The following is a 19,420-nucleotide window of genomic DNA, read 5'->3' as shown; positions in this document are numbered from 1 at the left end:
TTTTATGTTATTGAAAAATAAACGCTCTAAAAATTGGACATCTTATAAAATAAACTTTGATTGAGACTAAAGATAATTTTACTTCAATTTAACTTTGCTAATTGAGAGAATTTTGATGCAAAAGAATTCGTTAGAAAGGAATTAGCTTGTTCATGAAGAGTGTTTAGAGAATTTCAATACAATTTAATTACAAATGGATAACGATACACGAATATCTAAAACAAGATAGCTTATCAGTATAAACAATACTGTTGTCATAACGGTCTTGCTGGCTTAAAAGTTACAGCGAAATTATCTATGTTAAAATAGTTAGAATAAAAAGCAAAAATAAAAACTGTCTAGAAAAAACACGGGATTCGATTTTCTTGCGCATAGGGGCAAGCTGTTGAACTTTATTTTGCAGCCAAGAAATAAAAGTCCCTTTCGACCGAATTCCGTTTTCATTAGTGGCAAACTTGCTGATTCTTTCTCATTTCTTGTGTACTTCCCATGTGTTTTAAATGTGAAGTAATCTTTTATCTCATCGCTGGCGTTTTGCTGAAGGTTCTCTCAAAGACTAACGGAAAAGCTCTTTCTTTAGTTATTGCATCAATTTTCAGTATACATAGGTCAACCGTCAGGTTATTTGACTTAATAACAACTTTATGTCTATTTTCAAAACTTTCGATTCTGAGCTGTTAAGACTGAGACCTGGCCAAGAATATCAACCAGCAGTATCAAAAATTGGCATTATAATTGTTCTTTAGATCAATTCCGCAGCTGCAGAGTCAATAACGTATCGGATTTTTCTCAATAGCTTTAACCGACCAGTAGCTTGCTTGTAAATATTATTGAAATGATCATCTAAATTTAGAGTTTGATCTAGATGAACTCCATTGGCTGGAGGTTTCATTGATTTTAATGCCATTCAGGTTTATTTGCATTAAATTTGATTCAAGTTTAATTAGCTTTTTAATGTTCCAAATATCATGGTTTCTGTCTTTTCTTTTTTCCAGTTAATTACTGATTTGTTGCTATCAAACAAGGATTTGGGGCTGTTCAGGTCTTCGCTAAGTTTTGTCTTAATTTCGTTCAGAGAGTTTGAGGAAGTGTACATAACTGTGTCATCAGCATATGTTATGGTTTTTGAATGTTTTAGGACATTGTGGGCAGCATTGAACTTGATTATGAATAGTAAAGGTCCAATGATCGATAGAATTGAGGGACACCACAGCTTATTGGTATACGTTCTGAGAAGAAGCCACTGCACTGAACAACTTGAGTCCGGTTGAAGATATAGTCAATGAACCACATTAATTCATTCCCATGAATAACAGAAGATGGTACTACTAGAATGGTACTAACTGTGTCGAATTCTTTTGATAAATCGATGAAAATTGCTCCTGTTAGAGAACCTTTGTCAGTCTCCTATTCTATGTAATCAGTAGAGAGTGTGAAAACCAATCTTTTAGATCGCTTTTAACGAAAACCAAATTGGTGCTCTAAAAGCAAACAGCTCTTTTCTAAGTGATCCCTCAGCTGCTTGTGCACGAATGTTTCCAATACTTTTTAAATGCCCGGTAGTATTGATAGTTTTCTGTATCTATCCTGCCACCAATTTTGTATAATGGTACGATTTTAGCTCCTTTCCAAACTGATGGACCATTCCCAGTCAACGATGACAGATTGATAAAAAATGCCAAAAATGCAGCCAAAACGGAAAGCTAACTTTTAAAATCTTCTTATCTGATGGCTTTTTTCCTTTTTAGGTTTTTAAGCTGGTTATAGACTTGAATCGTATTTACTTCGATAAAAGAAAAATGGTTAGTGCACTATCGGGTAGTGCTCTCATGTAGCATCAAGACAAACATCTTTAAAAGTATCGATTTTGTTTTAATCGTTTCTGCAACGGTGGCAAAATGATTGGCAAAAGCATTTGCAATTTTTTTACCGTCTGCAGTCTTCTGACTATCTACATTTAGTACTGGAGTTGGCGATACAGTCTTTGTTTTATTTGGATATACCTTCTGATTTTCCCGTCTGCATTTTCCCGAAGCAGTTTTTTGTTATACCTTGCTTTGATATTATTTACGAGATTACTTACTCTAGTTCTTTGGTGTTTGTAAGCTGACCTTGCACATAAGATTTCATCATATACTTTGTTTACCTCGCAAATCAGATTGCAACACATACTTTGTTTACCTCGCAAATCAGATTGCAACACATACTTTGTTAACAATGTAAATGAGATTGCATCATAATCTTTGTTTACCTCGCAAGTGAGATTGCATCACATACTTTGTTTACAATGTAAATGAGATTGCAACACATACTTTGTTTACCTCGCAAGTGAGATTGCATCACATACTTTGTTTACAATGTAAATGAGATTGCAACACATACTTTGTTTACCTCGCAAGTGAGATTGCATCACATACTTTGTTTACAATGTAAATGAGATTGCATCATAATCTTTGTTTACCTCGCAAATCAGATTGCAACACATACTTTGTTAACAATGTAAATCAGATTGCAACACATACTTTGTTTACCTCGCAAGTGAGATTGCATCACATACTTTGTTTACAATGTAAATGAGATTGCATCACATGATTTGTTTACCTTACAGGTGAGATTGCATCACATAATTTGTTTACCTTGCAAGCAAGATTGCATCACATACTTTGTTTACAATGTAAATGAGATTGCATCACATGATTTGTTTACCTTACAGGTGAGATTGCATCACATAATTTGTTTACCTTACAGGTGAGATTGCATCACATAATTTGTTTACCTTGTAAATGAGATTGCATCATATACTTTGTTTACCTTGTAAATGAGATTGCATCATATACTTTGTTTACAATGTAAATGAGATTGCATCACATGATTTGTTTACCTTACAGGTGAGATTGCATCACATAATTTGTTTACCTTACAGGTGAGATTGCATCACATAATTTGTTTACCTTGCAAGTGAGATTGCATCACATACATTGTTTACCTTCCAAGTGAGACTGCATCGCGTACTTCTCTAGAATTTTTCTGATTGGTAAAAAACTGCAATCCTGTAATTATTATTTTCTTTTGAAAATTTTTTGTAATCTTGATCTTGCTTCTATTTGATCATGTAAATATTGCAACAAATACATTTCAAGTGCATCAAATCTTGAATAGCATAAAAGTGTACAATAGTAGTAGCATATTCACATATACATATACTTGCAATTTAAGGTTAACCGAAGAGAAAACAATTATCGATTTCATCTGATCCGGATTCATTGTTTTTGTTTTGTTTTTGTTTTATCTAAATGGTAGGTATTTATTAGGTGATTTTTGTGCAAATTCTATCAATTTAAATAAATCTATATATATAAATATATATATTAATAAACATCTACATGAGACTTGTTTGAAGTATTGTCTTCACCACAATTGTTTTTAAATTTGGAAGTCCATTCTTTTCTTCTTTGCGATACAAATAATGTCTTCTTTTTTATAAAGCTTGAAGTTTTCCTGTTGGCTTTATATTCTTTTCTTTATATCTTACTCCATATCAACTCAAAGCCCGTGCGCGCTATCACGTAATCACTATAAAAATCTATCTGAACAGTTGAATCTGTCGATGTAATTGTACCTGGCAAATCTGTTCCGCATTCCATCAAAATTTGAGAGTTTGACAAACCTTGAGTAATCTTTACATAGTCATAACATTTATGAGTATCTTCTTCAACATTGAAAGAAAGGAATTCCAGCTTGACTTTAAAGCCAGTACCCACGTCTATCTTCCAAGTGCATTTGTGTTGCCGTGGATACAACTCAGGGAAGTTCTTGCTTGCAATTACACCTGAAGATCCTGTCAAGGTTTGCCCACAATCTAAAAATTTCAATAAGAGGGTGTTTCTCCCTATGCAAAAAGTAAAAATTTTGCTAATAATATAGAGTGCGAGGGAGGGTTGTGGGGTAGCGATTATCTCTTTTTCCATATATATCATATTTGCGATTAACTCTTTTTCCTGACAATGCTTTGGCGTCGGACCCAACCATGGTATTTCCGCAGAGAAATAGCACTGGCCAGATGAAGGTAGGCCTATTTTGTGGAAGACGTAAACCTCGTTGTTGGTTGTATACCCATATCGACGAGCTGATAAAACTTTCGCTGACACTCAAAATGAGGTCGACTTTATTCATCATGATGGCTAAGGAATATACAGTACAAAAAGCACAATTCTTGAGACGGTGAAAATAGAGTCAGGAAACAGGAAAGCATAAGCCACCAGATTTCTCAAGACCGCCATCTTTGCAAATGTTTATTTCTCATATCTTACCTACCTTTAGCATTAAGATATTTGTTATGATGCATTTTGTCATTTTGTTGCATTAATATAATTACTCTACTCTTGTCCAGCACTCTACACTATAACAACAATCAGAAGTCGCTTTTTTAAAAGTAAATGGTATTTGGTTGAAGGAAATAAGCTCACCTGGGTAGCAAACTGCTCCAATGAAACCAGGCCTGCAATTACACAGCCATTGATTTGCAACTTCTACACATGTACCCCCGTTCTTGCAAGGGTTACTTGCGCAAACACCAGCATCTGTAAAAGTAATAAAGTAAGCAGATACATCTAGCATTGGTGATTTCTAGTCAATAAAAATCAAAAGAAATACAACAAATTGTGGACGCTCGTCCGCTTCTCTGTTTGCCATAACCACTTCTGTGAAGCCATTAGGCGGCTTATACGAGGGGGGGCTTATACGAGAGGGTCTTGTAAAATTATTGTAGACATTAAAAAGACATGGGGGCATTTCGAGGGGGGGGCAATTTGAGGATTTACGGTAATAAGAATTCGTACAACAAAGGTTTTGAGTGTGTATTGAATTCGCCTTCGTTCGCAAATCACAAAATCGCAAATCGAAAATCGCATGCTGATAGCGGATGAAGTGGAAATAGGCCTTCAACGTAACTTTCAAACAATTTATTCGTTTTATTTACGTCAAGTGACTTAGTGAATGTACTTTAAGACTATGCTCTAATTCTAGACTAACGCTTCAAATTTCTACACTACGTGCATAAAGTTTATGGCTAAAAATACTTTTGTAGAGAAAGTTTAAAGAAATTAAGGAAACATCTCCTTACCTATGACCCCATTGCTGGCGTCCAGGTTGTTTTCAATGCATTGATATCCGGGGCAGTCACAAGTGTCTATACATAAATTATTCACAGGGCAAGGATTTCTTGCTTTGCAGTTCTGACCGATCTAAAACGAAAAAAACCGATTTGCAATTGTCACTGGCTTCGAATCAAGGCCTCAAATTTACATTCCTTAGTCACATTTAAATTCCCACGAAGAATTTGTCATAAAATTGTTAACAAAGATGAACTTTGAATGGAAAAGACTTAAAAACATTCAATCAATCTATGACACTAGATAGTCGATTGTCTTTCCAAATGCAGTTTCAAGCAAACGTAACATTTTAAAAGCAGTAGAAGAAAAAATGCATTAGATCTTTTTTAAAAGAAGTAGAAAAGCATTGCAAAGCAAACTGCGCTCACTGGGCGTCACTCAAAGAAGAAATATGTTGGCTCTGATGTTCTTGAAGTAAAATATTTCAAACACATACCAGTTTTTCGGTATAGTCTGTAGTGTAGAAATCCCAGTTTTGATCCTTTAAAAGTAGGGAACTGTTTGTTGAATTAAGAATTGTTCTGCTGTTGAGTTGACATGTCCTACTTCCAAGTATTCTGACATTTACAGATCTGCACCATGGATTGTGAAGGCAGTGCCCAAAACATTCATGAATGTCCACATACTCAGGCTGGGCAATGGTGAAGCCTTCAAGCAGATGACCTTCAACTTTTACAGAAAAGTTTGCGAATATTTTACAGTGAAGTCTCAAGATGTGACAGTTTGTCGAGGTGAATGTCAAGTAGCAAATCAGTGCGCTTTGCGCAATCACAATGAATCTGTTGCGAATGTAAAACAAATTTTTAGCAAGATACAGAGAAAATATCTTTACTTTGATATTTTAGGTGATTCAGTTATTTAAGATGTTTTAGGCGTTAAAAACTGTATAAGAATTCAATTCAAATCTGTTTCAGACTGCAAGAGAGCTAGCATTTCATGAATCATGAAAAAATCATGAACAACATTAACTGTGCTTAGTGATACAGAATTTGTTCTCCAATATTTGAAACTTATTGTTACCTATGATGCTTTCAAACTTTAACTCTGTTATAATGTTTTGCGCAAAGACAGTCGCAAGCGGATATGATCTGGAACACTAATTTAAACTATAAAAAAATAAATAAAAGGTTCTAATGAGTAAGATATCTTATGAACTACTCTCTAGCTTAGAAGTAAGAAATTGGTTTGCAGCAAAGGTTTGAAAGATTGCTTTGTGTATCATTTACTTACCCTCTAGTAGAAAACTGCATGCTCTCAAGTTCAACTCCTTTAGGAATGAGCCTAACTTGGGCTAGTCTTTTGCAAACCCTGCAGCCAAATGAGAGTTTCAGCAGTTAACCCATTTTTTATTTTTCAAAATGTTATTAAACTGATATGAATAACATCAAGGACGTATTCATTATTTCATTAGTGAATGTTGTATTTTACTTTATTTTACAAATTAAAGAACCCTGGAACAGATGGCAATGCACTATTAGAGTTGTTGTTTTGAATGCTCGGTTCTTAACATTTCTTCAAATAAATTAATTACTTTATAAAAATATGATGGATTTTCTTGCTTGGTCGAAAGTGATTTGCCCTACAATGCATTCAAAGGGCAAATTAATGTGTATGAAAAAGGGTTTTCAAGCAGTTTATTGGTAAAGCTGAGTTTGCATTGAAAGCAGCTCACCGCACAGCATCGGAAGCGTGCCAAAAACAGGCCGAACATTTTGAATATTTAATAGCTATGCAATAACCATACTACTGGCATTGATTTATTTCAAAAACCTGCAATCTATCGTATAACCTCGAGGCCTAGAATAGATGCAGCAAATCCGTATAGTCAGTCTTATTCAAAGTTTATAGGTTGTGTATATGCAGTTAAAATTTATCAAAACACATAAATATATGTTTTTACCAGTAACAGGGAATCCCGTTTGAAAAAATCTCAATTTTCTAGGCTTTCTAGCAGAAAATCGCAAAACTCTCAAACTATCATTCAGAAACATCTAAAACTAAATATGGAGTTAAGGTTGCACATGATATGAAGATTTGCGGCCAGAAAGGCGGATAGTGATAATCAAAATCATTTTTCTACTGATGATTCACAAACATCCCCTGGAAAGTCCGCTGAATGACGGGTTTTTAAGCATACTTTCCAAATGCGCTAAGAATTATAAATTTAGCAAAAAATAAATCACCAGCAGCCATCCACTTTCACAATAGTCCAACATTGACAGAAAAAGAGTCAGAAATCAGGGCAATACAATTGCAATAGGCTTTAATATAATGCAAATAATTAGTCACATGCTGCAGTAGGTAAACGCAGAAGCTTAGATTTTTATTATTCAGATCTAGGTTTTACCACAAGCTCCACCTCTGTGAGATCCCCGCTGGCTTGTGCCATGCAGAAATACTGTGCAGGTGTTGACACTTAGCTGCAAACTTCAGTGAAGCGCTATTGGCAGATATTTTTCAAAGAGGAAGATGCATCTTACACTCAGGTAATGGCTAGCAGATTACCTTCACAATGATCACTTCTGACTGACTAAGGTAGTTCAGCATGATATAGCACGATCAACTGCTTGTAGAGCATTTGTTTCTTCATTTGGTGGCTCCTTAAATAGAGCACTGCGCCTTACAACCAATCTGCCCACATACCGTTGCACATTCATATCTTGATAAGTAGTCATACCTGAATCTTACATAATAGCAAAGGACTGGAACAATTATTCAAGATTATTAAAGAATCTAAACAACCCTTACCATGTAAAACGTGTAGGCAACGTGTACATAGTACACGGTAAGCAGCAGGTACACTACCCTTTGTCGTGTAGAGAGACAATCATTTGCCATGTGTCTACATTTCTCCGCATACCTAATTTATTTATTTTTGTATTTTCATATTGTTTATTGCCGTGTTTCAGCTTTGCGCGTTTTCCGTGTCATCCGCGTAACAAATTCGCGTGTTTGACGCTTTGACAAGACCTTAAAAACAAGTACTTTTGTTAATAATCTACTATTGCGCTATCAAAATGAGTATATTTTCTTTAGTGTGCTCGTCCTGCTCGTGTTCTACCTGGAAATTTCAAATCAAACCATTCTGAGATTGCCATGTGGACATGTTTTTGCTGATTTTAAAATATACGAAGTTGGAAAGGCACTGTCAGGAAGTGTCATCCAAATCACGACTGGAACAAATGAATTAGATTGCATTCAGTCATGTGCAGGGCACAAAAATTGTCTCTCATACAACATCAACCCAGGGGAGAAGAAATGCGAGCTCAATAGCAAGACAAGGTACCACGGAGGTGCTGCGTTGGTATCCAAACCAGGCTGGATTTACAAATCGACAGATTACAACGAGACCTTGGTTTGTATGCTTGATTATTCCTACTCCAGTTGTGTTAATATAATTAAAAAGCCAAGAACCTTCAGTAGGAGATGTTTGAGAAAGTTTTAGAGCTTCTGGATTGACCTTTTTATTTTTGTGATCCATCCTTTTTGCAAGAAATATGTAAACTGAAAGCGCTTTTCTGTATTTTTGAAATGTTGTTAGCGTTACACCTAGGCAAATAATCTTTTTTACTATTGATAAAATCAATCTTGGATTTCAGGTTTTGAAATCAATCTAATTGGATAAAAACCTTCCTTAAACAGTGACTTAACATTCCTGCGAATCTGCAGGGCAAATAAAAAACGAGCTTTAATTTCTAGATTGGCTCAACATGCCAGGAGCTGCGACCATGTCCTGGTGAAATGCTTTGCAAAGATATATGCAATTATCCATTCTATGAGTGCATTCAATGTAATCGAACAATGCCTGAAATGTTATGTGCCCTGCAAAACGGTGATAATTTTGTTTGTTTTAATTTTGGCAAAAACTAGGAATTACACATGAAAAGACATCTGTATTATATTCTTTGCTAATAATAATATTAGTCGTTGAACTGGATAATTGTAAGCATTATCTATACAAATATTTACATATATTCATTTTTCAATTTAAAAAAAAATCATGCTAACCAGTCTGTCATGAAGTTCATGATGTCATATAGAGATATATTTTATGTGTATGCATTCTTTTAAATTCAATAAAGATTAATATTAACCAGTCTGTCATAAAATCAATGATGCCGTTTAGGCAGAATTGAAGGCGCCACCCTTTGGTGTGTTGAAAAGGACAGTGCTAAACTGTAATATTGAGTTTCATGCTTAATCAGCGAGCAGCTTTTTGTCATACATTATGCAGGTTTTACAAACCTATGTTAACATGCATCAAATTTTTAAAGGTATTAATTTTCTGGTAAAGATATAGGCAGAAAGATGGTAGCACAGATGATTTCACTGCTATAAACTTAAATTGCGTATGCATATTTCTGCATTGTGCATCGTTTAATAAGCCAACAATTTATATGAATGTTTACCCTGATGACACTTTTTCTACGGCGTATTCAATTAAATTCTTTCACCTGATGAGAAACAGTCAACAATGGTAATTTATGAAAGGGAAAAAGATCATATTGGAAGCTCGATTGTAAAAGGCATAGATTCGGCATTAAAAAAATGAATATGATTAAAAATGTCATGTTTCATATCATAATGATAGGCTATCTTATATTGGCACGTATTTACTTTAATTAGCTGCAAATGGGTGTGCCAGCAATCCTTGCCTAAACAATGGAACATGTATGAATACAGATGACGTGTACGTGTGTATTTGTATCCCTGGCTACACTGGTATCAACTGTGAAGCAGGTAAATGTACAGAACATCAAATGAACTAAAACGCCTTTCTTCTGAATTGTAAACCAATTAAACTCGTTAATAATTAACAAACGCTTTCTTTGGATATAATCATCCTGTATAGGCAAACAATACCTTTTTAAAGAAAATGCAAGCTAATTAGACTAAACAAGATACCACCCTATTGAGCCGTATGAAAAAGGCAAACAACTGATTGTTTTCTAGAATGTTCTCAACACAGCAAGTTTTAGAATTTTCAACAAACAAAACATTTAGCTAAAAGGGCTTTAAGACTGCAAAAACAAGACACTTTTGAAAAACGTCGAAATTTTTTGGGAGGGATTAATGTTGTGAAAAAGACATTAGCGGGGGAGAGAATATCCAAGCACTAGAAAGGGAAGAATCACTTTGCAGTACAATCACTTAACAAGGGTAACCCATCTCCATCCCCCGAGCCTCATCCCAATATCTATGCCCAGTAGTAAGTAGTACAATCGTATCTCCTTCTAATTTTTTAGGGTGTATTCCACTTTCTTCCTGTTCCTCTTTTCCTGATTTGGCAGGAAGTAACTTTTATATTTGGCAAGACCGCAAATTTTTCATCCCAACTTCCATTTTCTGGTTGTTTGCCTTGATTTCCTCGGTTTTCCTGTCTTTTCTTGTTCTTCCTGATTCTCCCGGCTCTTCCTTGTTTACACTTATCAAAGTATTTTCATACCAGCTTGAGATTTTCATATTTGAAGGTTTGCATAAATGAAACTGAAAATTGAATAGCTTGTTACTTTTTACATAACACTCTCTTTGTTCTTATCTGTTCTTGATAAAATTTTGACATCAAACTGATATTATAGTATTTGAAAATGATCGAAATTGAATCTTTGTGGCATTATCTGCATGTATTTCCGTCCTTGTTATCATATGATTGATTCAAATTAACTGATACCCGATTGTTACCTTCTAGAGCTAAGTCCTTGTTACGTTTTGCCTTGCCTTCATGGTGGAACATGCAGAGAGAAGGGAAGAAATTTTACTTGCACTTGTCTGCCGGGATACACAGGACCAATGTGTGAACAAGGTTTTTTGTTTTGTGATTTCATGGTTAATTTCGCGGTCATTCCTACCTTATCTCTTGTCATGCGTGGTAAATTATAAAGCTTGGTTCCCACTTGGCGACTAAGTGCGTTCAAGTGCGTTCATCTCTGAGCGTTCAAGTTAAACGCCAAGTGGGAATGCTCCGGGCGTTTAACTTGGAGGAGATGAACGCACTTGAACGCTCAGAAAAGTTGAACGCCAAGATCAAAAAATTTTGATCTGAGCGTTTAAACATAAAAGAAGCCGAAAAATTTAAGGAATGTTTCATTCATCAACCAGCAAGTAAGGTGCAAATGTTAAGCCAAAATAAGGCAATTTCAACCGGAGTCGATTTTGTTTCTTTGGCCTTAATTGGTTCTCTGAACGTGGTTTTGGATTTTTTTTATTACTGGTTATACCAGATCTAGCTCTGGCTATATCTAGCTCTGGCTAGGCTAAATCTCTCTGAACTCATGCGCAAATACCGAAAAAAATACTCTCGGTCACTTAAAGTTCGCCAAAAAGTGTATAAAAAGCCAAGTTCTTGTCGTTTTCTATAAATTTCACATACCCAGAACTTTCTTTTTGATTTTGTTTTCAAAACTTGATGACATGAAAGGTTCAATAAAATCGCCAATCTCTTTATCAAAGTTTCGCGATTCATTTTGACTTGTCTTCATACAGCTAGTTGAGTGTTTAAGTTCTGCAAGTGGGAATGCCTCGGCAGTTTATCTGTAATCTTTAATTCAATTAAAGGATTAGAGATGAACGCACTTGAACTAAAGGCATAAGGAGTGAAACCAAGTTCTGCAGATAATTATCTTCCAGAACTTCTTCTTTCTATCCAAAGGAATACAGATAGCCCTTGCGTTTTCACGGGAACTGGGAGTCTGTGTTCCAGAACCCTAACTTGAAAGTAGAGGTCTGGAGCACCGGCTAGGGAACTGGTGGATCAGCAATCCGAATACTTTTTGGATCGCCTTCAGAGGTGATCTCGTATGAATCCGATCGGGACTGGATTCCGTGTAAACGGTTGGATCTGGTCTAGATTTATATTTTCTTTCGAAAGTGAGACAGAATATCTATCAATTCAAAGTACTTGGAACACTTATTCCGTGAAATTGGTGTCAGAAATTCAAACACAAAGTTGACTTATTACTGTGCTAGAAGATGAGTCGAGAAGTTTTAGACACATGTTCATAGCATTTGTTCATTTTCATTTTGCTGTGAGTCTGTCTTTTGTGAACTGCTCTTTCTGGTTGAACTCTGAGTTGCTTCGCGTCCCACGAATTCAGCCTGAATTGTTTTTTTTAGTCTCAGTTTGCAAGAAAAACGTCTGATGCGCGCAAGTTAAGCGCATGCACGTTATCTGTAGGTCTCATCTAGATTCGATCCCGTGTAAACGCAAATTGTTTTGGATCGGACCCCTTGAAAACGCCCGGGATCCGATCTGGTCCAGGTCTCGTATAAACAGGGTCTTAGAATGCATTTTTCATTCACACAATTGTTTCTTTCCTGTTCTAATATATAAAACGAAAATCAGTACCAAAGAAAGGCTTAATCATTGCAATGTACCGCTGTTTCTCCATTTTTGAATTTTTGCTTTAGGCCATATTAACTTCGGATTTTGGATTTGGACTAAATAAGTATCCTTTATCTTCTAGATATAGACGAGTGTCTGAGCAGCCCGTGTCAGAATAATGCAACATGCGTTGATAAAGTGTCTGGCTACAGCTGCAACTGTCTCCTTGGATTTAATGGTACACATTGCGAAACAGGTATTGATATCAGAAAGAGATTTTGTAGCATTTGTAACATCGCATTTTGAATATATCTAGTTATTCATTATATGTCTATATATTTTTGACTAAATCTTTTAAACATTGTTTAGCTTAATACTCCTGGAAGATATGAAAATATTGGAGCAAGGAAGGTACGAAAAATAGCTGATTACGTCATCAGAAGTCACAAGCTCCTCTCTCCTGTATACCCTTCACTTGGTGGAAGACTTTTTTTAGTTTATTATAGCGCCACAAGAGAAAAAATAATTTTAGAAGAATCGTAAACTAATTTTCAAAGCAAGGAACATTGACACTGTAGAAACATGAATTTTGTACTCATTGTAGATATAAACGAGTGTGCTAGCAATCCATGCCAAAACTCTGGCACTTGTGAAGATAAAGTCAATCAATATTCCTGCCAATGTGTGCCAGGATATACAAGCACGCATTGTGAAACCGGTATGTTTTCAGTCATTTACTATCCTCTCCTCTGGGCTTTTGACGCTTCATATCAGGTTTTGAATGGACGGTAAAATTGTGTCATTCTCCAACATGCTTATTTCGGGATACTAACAAAAATAAAATGGTCTCACTTTTCAAAATCACTTTGTTCTGTATAATTTTCTCATCATTCTTCTTTGTGCTGTAGAGTAATAATACTTGCAAACCATTTTCGATCAATACTGAACAATGACCTTGCCAGCCAAACCTATCTTTGCTCAGATATCAGTATTTGAGATTAGTTGTTGCGTGCCACTGGTACAAGTGTTGTATTTTCTTTCCCACAAAGTTACTGTAGGCTCCCTCCAGCTTTTCTGAAACCTATTCTAGCCAAATCACTTTATTAACAAAGCAGTAAGAAAACTAAATAACGCTAAAAATATTTCTAAAGTTCTCTTTTACTCTGAAGAAGCACCAGAATTTTAAATAATTATTTGCCAATAACTGTTTGCCAATGTACTGACATTGAAAAGTTTCTCTGTTTCTTCTGTTCCACTGTCATTTTAACTGAATTGCCAAGAACATTTGATATCATTTTCTTGGAAACGTAGGTCGTAAAAACAAGAGCTAATATCATCAACATCACACCTCAACAAACTTTATGTATAATGAGTTCCAAAATTCTCTAATGGTGCTTTTATCTAGACGATGAAAAAATTAGGAATTTAAAAATCTTTTTATCCTTATCACTATCGTGTGTCACTGTTTTTAGAGAGCTTCTTCTAAAGGATTTTATTTACCAGGAAAACTGTATAATGCGAATGGCATTCTAAAGTGTGACGTCATAGAAATCAATTTTAGTATTTTGATATAGACCACATAACCTAAACGGACATCATTGAAAAAACTTACAAGTTTGAAGAATCATTGAAGGTAATAAAAACGTTAATAAAAGGGTGAGACATGGCCAATGAAAGATTTGAAGTTCGCCAACAAATTGCTATCACAGTAATTTTGGAGGAAAGAGACTGTGCTTAACTATGATGTAGTCATGTCTCAGCCTATCGCACGTACGGCTGATTTGGCACATTCAGAGGTTTTCAAATATATTATCATTCAGGCTCTGTGATCTGCATTCAAATACTTTCAAGTCAGATTTTTGTAGCATCATCACTTAAGAACTGCATTTCCATCATTCAGTGTTCACTTGTCTAGATAAAAGCACCAAGTGAAAAATCAGCAATATCTTAACTGCCCTTTTTTAAATTTAAAAAAAGCATCAATACTTCCTATTTATGTTGGTTTATAGCTAGTGAAATATGTTTTTTCTGTTATTCTGTAAATTTTGTTGTGAACAGTTTTTAGGGGTAAAAATGTGAAAAAGGATTTGAAAAATAAAATTATTATACAGCATACTCAGCTTTTCGTCTGACACTCCTCAGATTATAAAACTTCAGAATTGCAGGTATTATAAGACCTTAAATGTCAAGCATCCGCTACGCCCATGGTTATAATATGTCCTACTTCTATATAATATGATAAAATGCATCAATCGTTCTCTGCACCCCGTCTTTGATCTTTTCGTTGGCCTTCTTCTTCCACTTGCCCCCTCGCGTCCACTAATAGAGTAAAAGATAAATCCAATTGCTGTTCTTCATTTAGATGTCAATGAGTGCTCAAGTAGCCCCTGCAAGACCGGTGCAACGTGTTTGAATCAACTCAATCGATACAGCTGTCAGTGTGAGCCAGGCTACACAGGGACAAATTGTTATCAAGGTCTGAAGATAAAATTGTTTTTGTGTTGAATACTGATGTCAAATATGTTGCAATGCAGTAATGTGGCGAGGAGAAGGCAAAAAAGGGCGGACGCCCCCCCCCCCCACCCCCGATGGCAAGAAAATCTCTTTAAAAGGGAGTGTTTTCTGGTGTTCCGAAGGGTGTGGCTTAGTAAAATATTTTCTGTGACTAGTTTCTTACTATATTTCGGAATAGATGATGGACACTTTGGTACCCAGGGTACCCCCCAATCTTACCACCTTGGCTACACTACTGTTGCAATATTGCCATCATTGCTAAAATTGTGGTTTAGGATTTATAGATCAGCGTGATATTAACACGTTTATAATCAATGCAAAGGGCACAACTTACGCATGAGTTTATGGAAGTTTTTCAACGAATGTCCAGTGACCATTGTGGTTTTTCCTGTACGGTATATTTGATGAAAAGTGATAATATTTCAGCATCATTGAATAATATATCTTAAATAGAATACTTGCCACTGACCTTTAAAAAGTTTCAATTTTTTGAGATTTTGATATTGCATTGTAAAATAGTGGGCATGATAGGCTGCATATTATTTATGTAATAGGAGAACACCCTAAGTAGAATCTTGGATACAATTTCTAAATAATCGAAGAATCATAACTTAAATAGAGTCAGTTTTGTTTAACAGACATTGATGAGTGCGAAAGCAACCCATGCCAAAATGGGGCGACTTGCAGCAACAAGGTGAATAGGTTTGAATGCCAATGCAAAGCTGGCTTTACTGGAGGCCTTTGTGAACAAGGTGAGAGCTCGGATACACAGCACTGGTGCGATTGCAGAAATTCTGCTTTGAATTCGTGTTTTTTTTATGTTGGAAAAGTTTTTTCATTTTGTCAGAGGAAGGCATGAGATTCGTTTAAAGAAAATTTTTCGGGAAGAAGGTTTCAAGAATTGAGAATTTTTTAGAATCAACTTTTGCAAAAGAAGTGAAATAGGATCTTTTGCGAGAATAACCTTTCAAGTTTTAGTAAAAATCATGATTTTCATCCAAAAGATGTTTCTATTCAACTAAGTGGCTAAATATAATCAAACAAAGAAAAATTATTGACATTCGTTAGAAACATTTTATTCGCAATCAAAGTATCTGAGAGCGTCAACAGGGTCAAACTTTCGCGAATTTCTTATTTTACGACGTTCTGCGAATCAAACCTTTTATTATTTCTTCCCGTGAAAGTTTCTTACCTTAAAGCAACTAAAAGTTTAACTTTTGAGATTCTTTTTTTAACGTCTCCAAAGAAAGAGCTGCTGTGATTTTGAATCAGTGCCGTCATTTGATCTCATTCTTTGCCAAAATCTAGAAAACACCTTTTATATCTACAAAACTCAGCAAGATCTGCAAAATGCTTGTTTCCATTTAAACAGAGTTGTGAACGCTTCATGGCGGTATTAAGCGTGAAATTTGGAGTAGCGAATAGATAGGAGGGGGACCACATACAAATTAAACATTAATTACAAAAGATTTTGCAAAAAAGTGGGCATGGCCTCTCAAAATCTTGCTTTAATGTCAAACTTTATGCTTAGCTTATCGTAGTTTTCAATAGCGTTGAAAGATCAGTGTACAACTAAACTCACCGTTTTCTTTCGCAGAAATCAATGAATGTTCAAGCAATCCATGCAAGAATGGGGGTACATGTGTAGATGGCACAAATCAATGGTCATGTAATTGTTCCTCTGGTTTTTCAGGGAAAGTTTGCTACCCAGGTAAACTTTAAACTCATTACATCACTTTTTCAACAATCTTGTAATGGCTCTATTTCAACCCATTTTGTTGATTCAGAATTAATTACACTTTCCTGGCTAGACTAGTTTTTTTGGCTCTTCTTGCGTGATATATGATTTTGTGCATTAAATTTTTTGTTTTGTTCTATTGTGTAGTTAGAAACGCACAATTTATATACAATAATTCCCTTTTCGGTATATATGCATATTCTCCAACTTTAATTTTTGCAACGGCCACCCTTCTAACGTCATTTCTCTACGTACATGTCAGAATTGTCGAAATGATTTTAAAATGGTTAAAAAATTTTCCATTGTCCTCATTGAAGCCTTATAGTCCGAATCCTATTGTAAATCCGTTCTCGCTGCGTGTTAATTGTATTCTTAGCAGCTTACCTCGGGTGAAATTGCCATCTCTTTTTAAAAATTAATGTCTCCAGCGCATTTGCGTTTCCATTTCTTAAAGACGTCATAATGACGTCATAACACTATTTTTTGCCAAAACTTCCTGAATTGATATTAATTTGGCTTCCAACAAGTAATATTGGGTGAAGATATATGCCAGGCAGGCATGCGAGGCACATAATCCTATTTAGCTCATCAGACGTCACAATTTATTATATCATTCAATGGTGATGACGTCATGACATTTATGATAAATCCGCTGCTAGTGTTGATTTTTTCCCTGAATGTTAATATTTGTTGAAACCGTTCACTGAATCATTCCTTTGAATGAATGAATGAATGAATGAATGAATGAATGAATGAATGAATGAATGAATGAATGAATGAATGAATGAATGAATGAATGAATGAATGAATGAATGAATGAATGAATGAATGAATGCATGAATGAATGAATGAATGAATGAATGAATGAATGAATGAATGAATGAATGAATGAATGAATGCATGAATGCATGAATGAATGAATGAATGAATGATCATTCCTCGCAAAAATGATATCTTCTATTAAAGATTTGTGACCTCGTTTTCAAAATGTGCTCTATTGTTGTAATTGAGTCCTTGAAGAGAGTCCTTGGTTCTTGGCATCTTTAGCCTTATCATAGAATGTGATGCAAACATGAGCCCAAAGCCACAAACATTACTCCAGAATGCATGTCAAATTGATATTATAAATAAAAAGTTGATGCAAAGTCCAAGGGGAGTGTCGTTCACTCGCTTACTTAAACTTATAAAAGAACGTGGATGCACTGAAGATGAATCAAAGTGTCTTAAAGCATGGAAATAATTAGAAAAGAATCTGAAGAGATTTCATAAACTGCAGCGCAGAAAAGTAAAAGACATCACGAAGACAGCCAGAATTCTACCCGCAGACAAAATCAACTCATGCTCAAACTGCATACATATGAACTGCACACATATTGAATGAGAAAGTGTCTTTCCTGGAGAAAAAAGAAAGGAGAGTTCTCTAAAACATTGTAACAAATGTTGTTATTCCTGAAGTATATCACGGGAGGCTATTAAAATGTGAAAACATTGGCTAAGATCTTAACCAGGCGTTTCTTGAAGAAAGATTTTCAACGAATCCAAATACAGTATCTGAGCACCTTTACAGCGAGCTTCCATAAAAACGTTTACAGCTGCAAACAAAGTCATCAAGACCGCAATGGAAAAAATAAAATTAGATTGTTAAGGAACATAGAGATTTGTTCAGTAGAATGGCAATAACTGCCAGAATCAAAAGGCACATTTATATGAAGAACGTCATCAGCATCTTTGAACTCTCCGTAACGGTAAGAAACATCGTAAACAATGATGAATCTTTGAAACTTTACCCTCCTAATATCCAATCACGGTCAAGCAATATCGTGACATAATAAAATCTTACAAGTAGACTAAAATTCTTGCTCCCGATCCGAATCTGTGGTCAAAAATTTTGTGCAAAATAATTTGAGAAATGCTTCAAAATGAGGCTGTAAGTTGAATTGGTATATAAGAGATTATCTTGCACAGAAATGTGCCATTGCATTGATTGCGAGAATGCATATTTTAGCAATGAAATGCAAAATCAATGACGAGGAGACGAAATTGATGTTTAAAATAATGACTACTAATTCTTGTTCTTAATTTGTAATTGTTAAAGTTTGTTTGCCATTCAGAGTTCATAATTGTTGTGTTACTTTCTTAACTATCCGACGTCACTGTGACGTCACATTACCACATAAAATTGAAACTATTCTATTTGAAATCTTCATAATGTATATAATATCAATTTTACAGCTTAGATTGCATGATTGTCTTCAAAAAATGATTTGCCTTTTACTGTTTTGGAGAAAAAAGTAGTGAATGAAGTCACACCTAATACATATGACGTCATTCTGACGTCATTAAGAATGTCACCTGGAGACATCGACTTTTGAATTCTACGATAAAAATTGAGTCAGACTGTTGTGAAATGGAAAAATTAACGTAATATGAGAAGGGGATTCGTATTATGGACAATAGGACCCGCACTATTAGTCAAATTCTTCTACCTTGCGTCATCTATGATCTTATATGGGCGCTGTCTTGCGTAGGCGTGGTCTGCGTTGGTAGGGTCTTGTGTAGGCTTGGTCTTGCGTAGACGTGGTCTGCGTTGGTAGGGTCTTGTGTAGGCTTGGTCTTGCGTAGACGTGGTCTGCGTTGGTAGGGTCTTGTGTAGGCTTGGTCTTGCGTAGACGTGGT

The 19,420-nt window shown here is 35.4% G+C and overlaps 2 protein-coding genes across 3 annotated transcripts in view; one reads left to right on the top strand and one right to left on the bottom strand.

The window, feature by feature from the left end:
* LOC135681872 (uncharacterized) overlaps positions 1–19,420 on the top strand; it is a 60,796-nt gene that overhangs the window by 27,118 nt on the left and 14,258 nt on the right. The window contains exons 4-10 of the mRNA XM_089112960.1: positions 9,798–9,911; positions 10,861–10,974; positions 12,635–12,748; positions 13,097–13,210; positions 14,855–14,968; positions 15,645–15,758; positions 16,604–16,717. Coding sequence (XP_088969086.1) covers positions 9,798–9,911; positions 10,861–10,974; positions 12,635–12,748; positions 13,097–13,210; positions 14,855–14,968; positions 15,645–15,758; positions 16,604–16,717 — 798 coding nt within the window. The remainder of the gene's footprint in view (positions 1–9,797; positions 9,912–10,860; positions 10,975–12,634; positions 12,749–13,096; positions 13,211–14,854; positions 14,969–15,644; positions 15,759–16,603; positions 16,718–19,420) is intronic.
* LOC135681874 (uncharacterized) lies at positions 161–8,348 on the bottom strand. 2 transcript variants are annotated; one of them, XM_065196509.2, is made up of 6 exons: positions 7,677–8,348; positions 6,402–6,479; positions 5,608–5,950; positions 5,123–5,243; positions 4,467–4,580; positions 161–3,859 (listed from the first exon to the last, which is right to left on the bottom strand). In XM_065196509.2, the coding sequence occupies exons 2-6, from the start codon at positions 6,419–6,421 to the stop codon at positions 3,522–3,524; spliced, it is 936 nt and encodes a 311-aa protein (XP_065052581.2). In that variant the 5' UTR covers positions 6,422–6,479; positions 7,677–8,348; the 3' UTR covers positions 161–3,521. The 2 variants fall into 2 exon arrangements, with proteins under 2 accessions (XP_065052581.2, XP_065052580.2); XM_065196508.2 differs by lacking the exon at positions 7,677–8,348 and having other exon boundaries at positions 219–3,859; positions 6,402–6,491.

This window comes from Rhopilema esculentum, chromosome 16 (assembly GCF_057945365.1).
Source record: "Rhopilema esculentum isolate cy_ngs chromosome 16, ASM5794536v1, whole genome shotgun sequence".
In the NCBI taxonomy this organism is placed as follows: domain Eukaryota; kingdom Metazoa; phylum Cnidaria; class Scyphozoa; order Rhizostomeae; family Rhizostomatidae; genus Rhopilema; species Rhopilema esculentum.
This window is presented reverse-complemented; position numbering and strand designations above follow the sequence as displayed.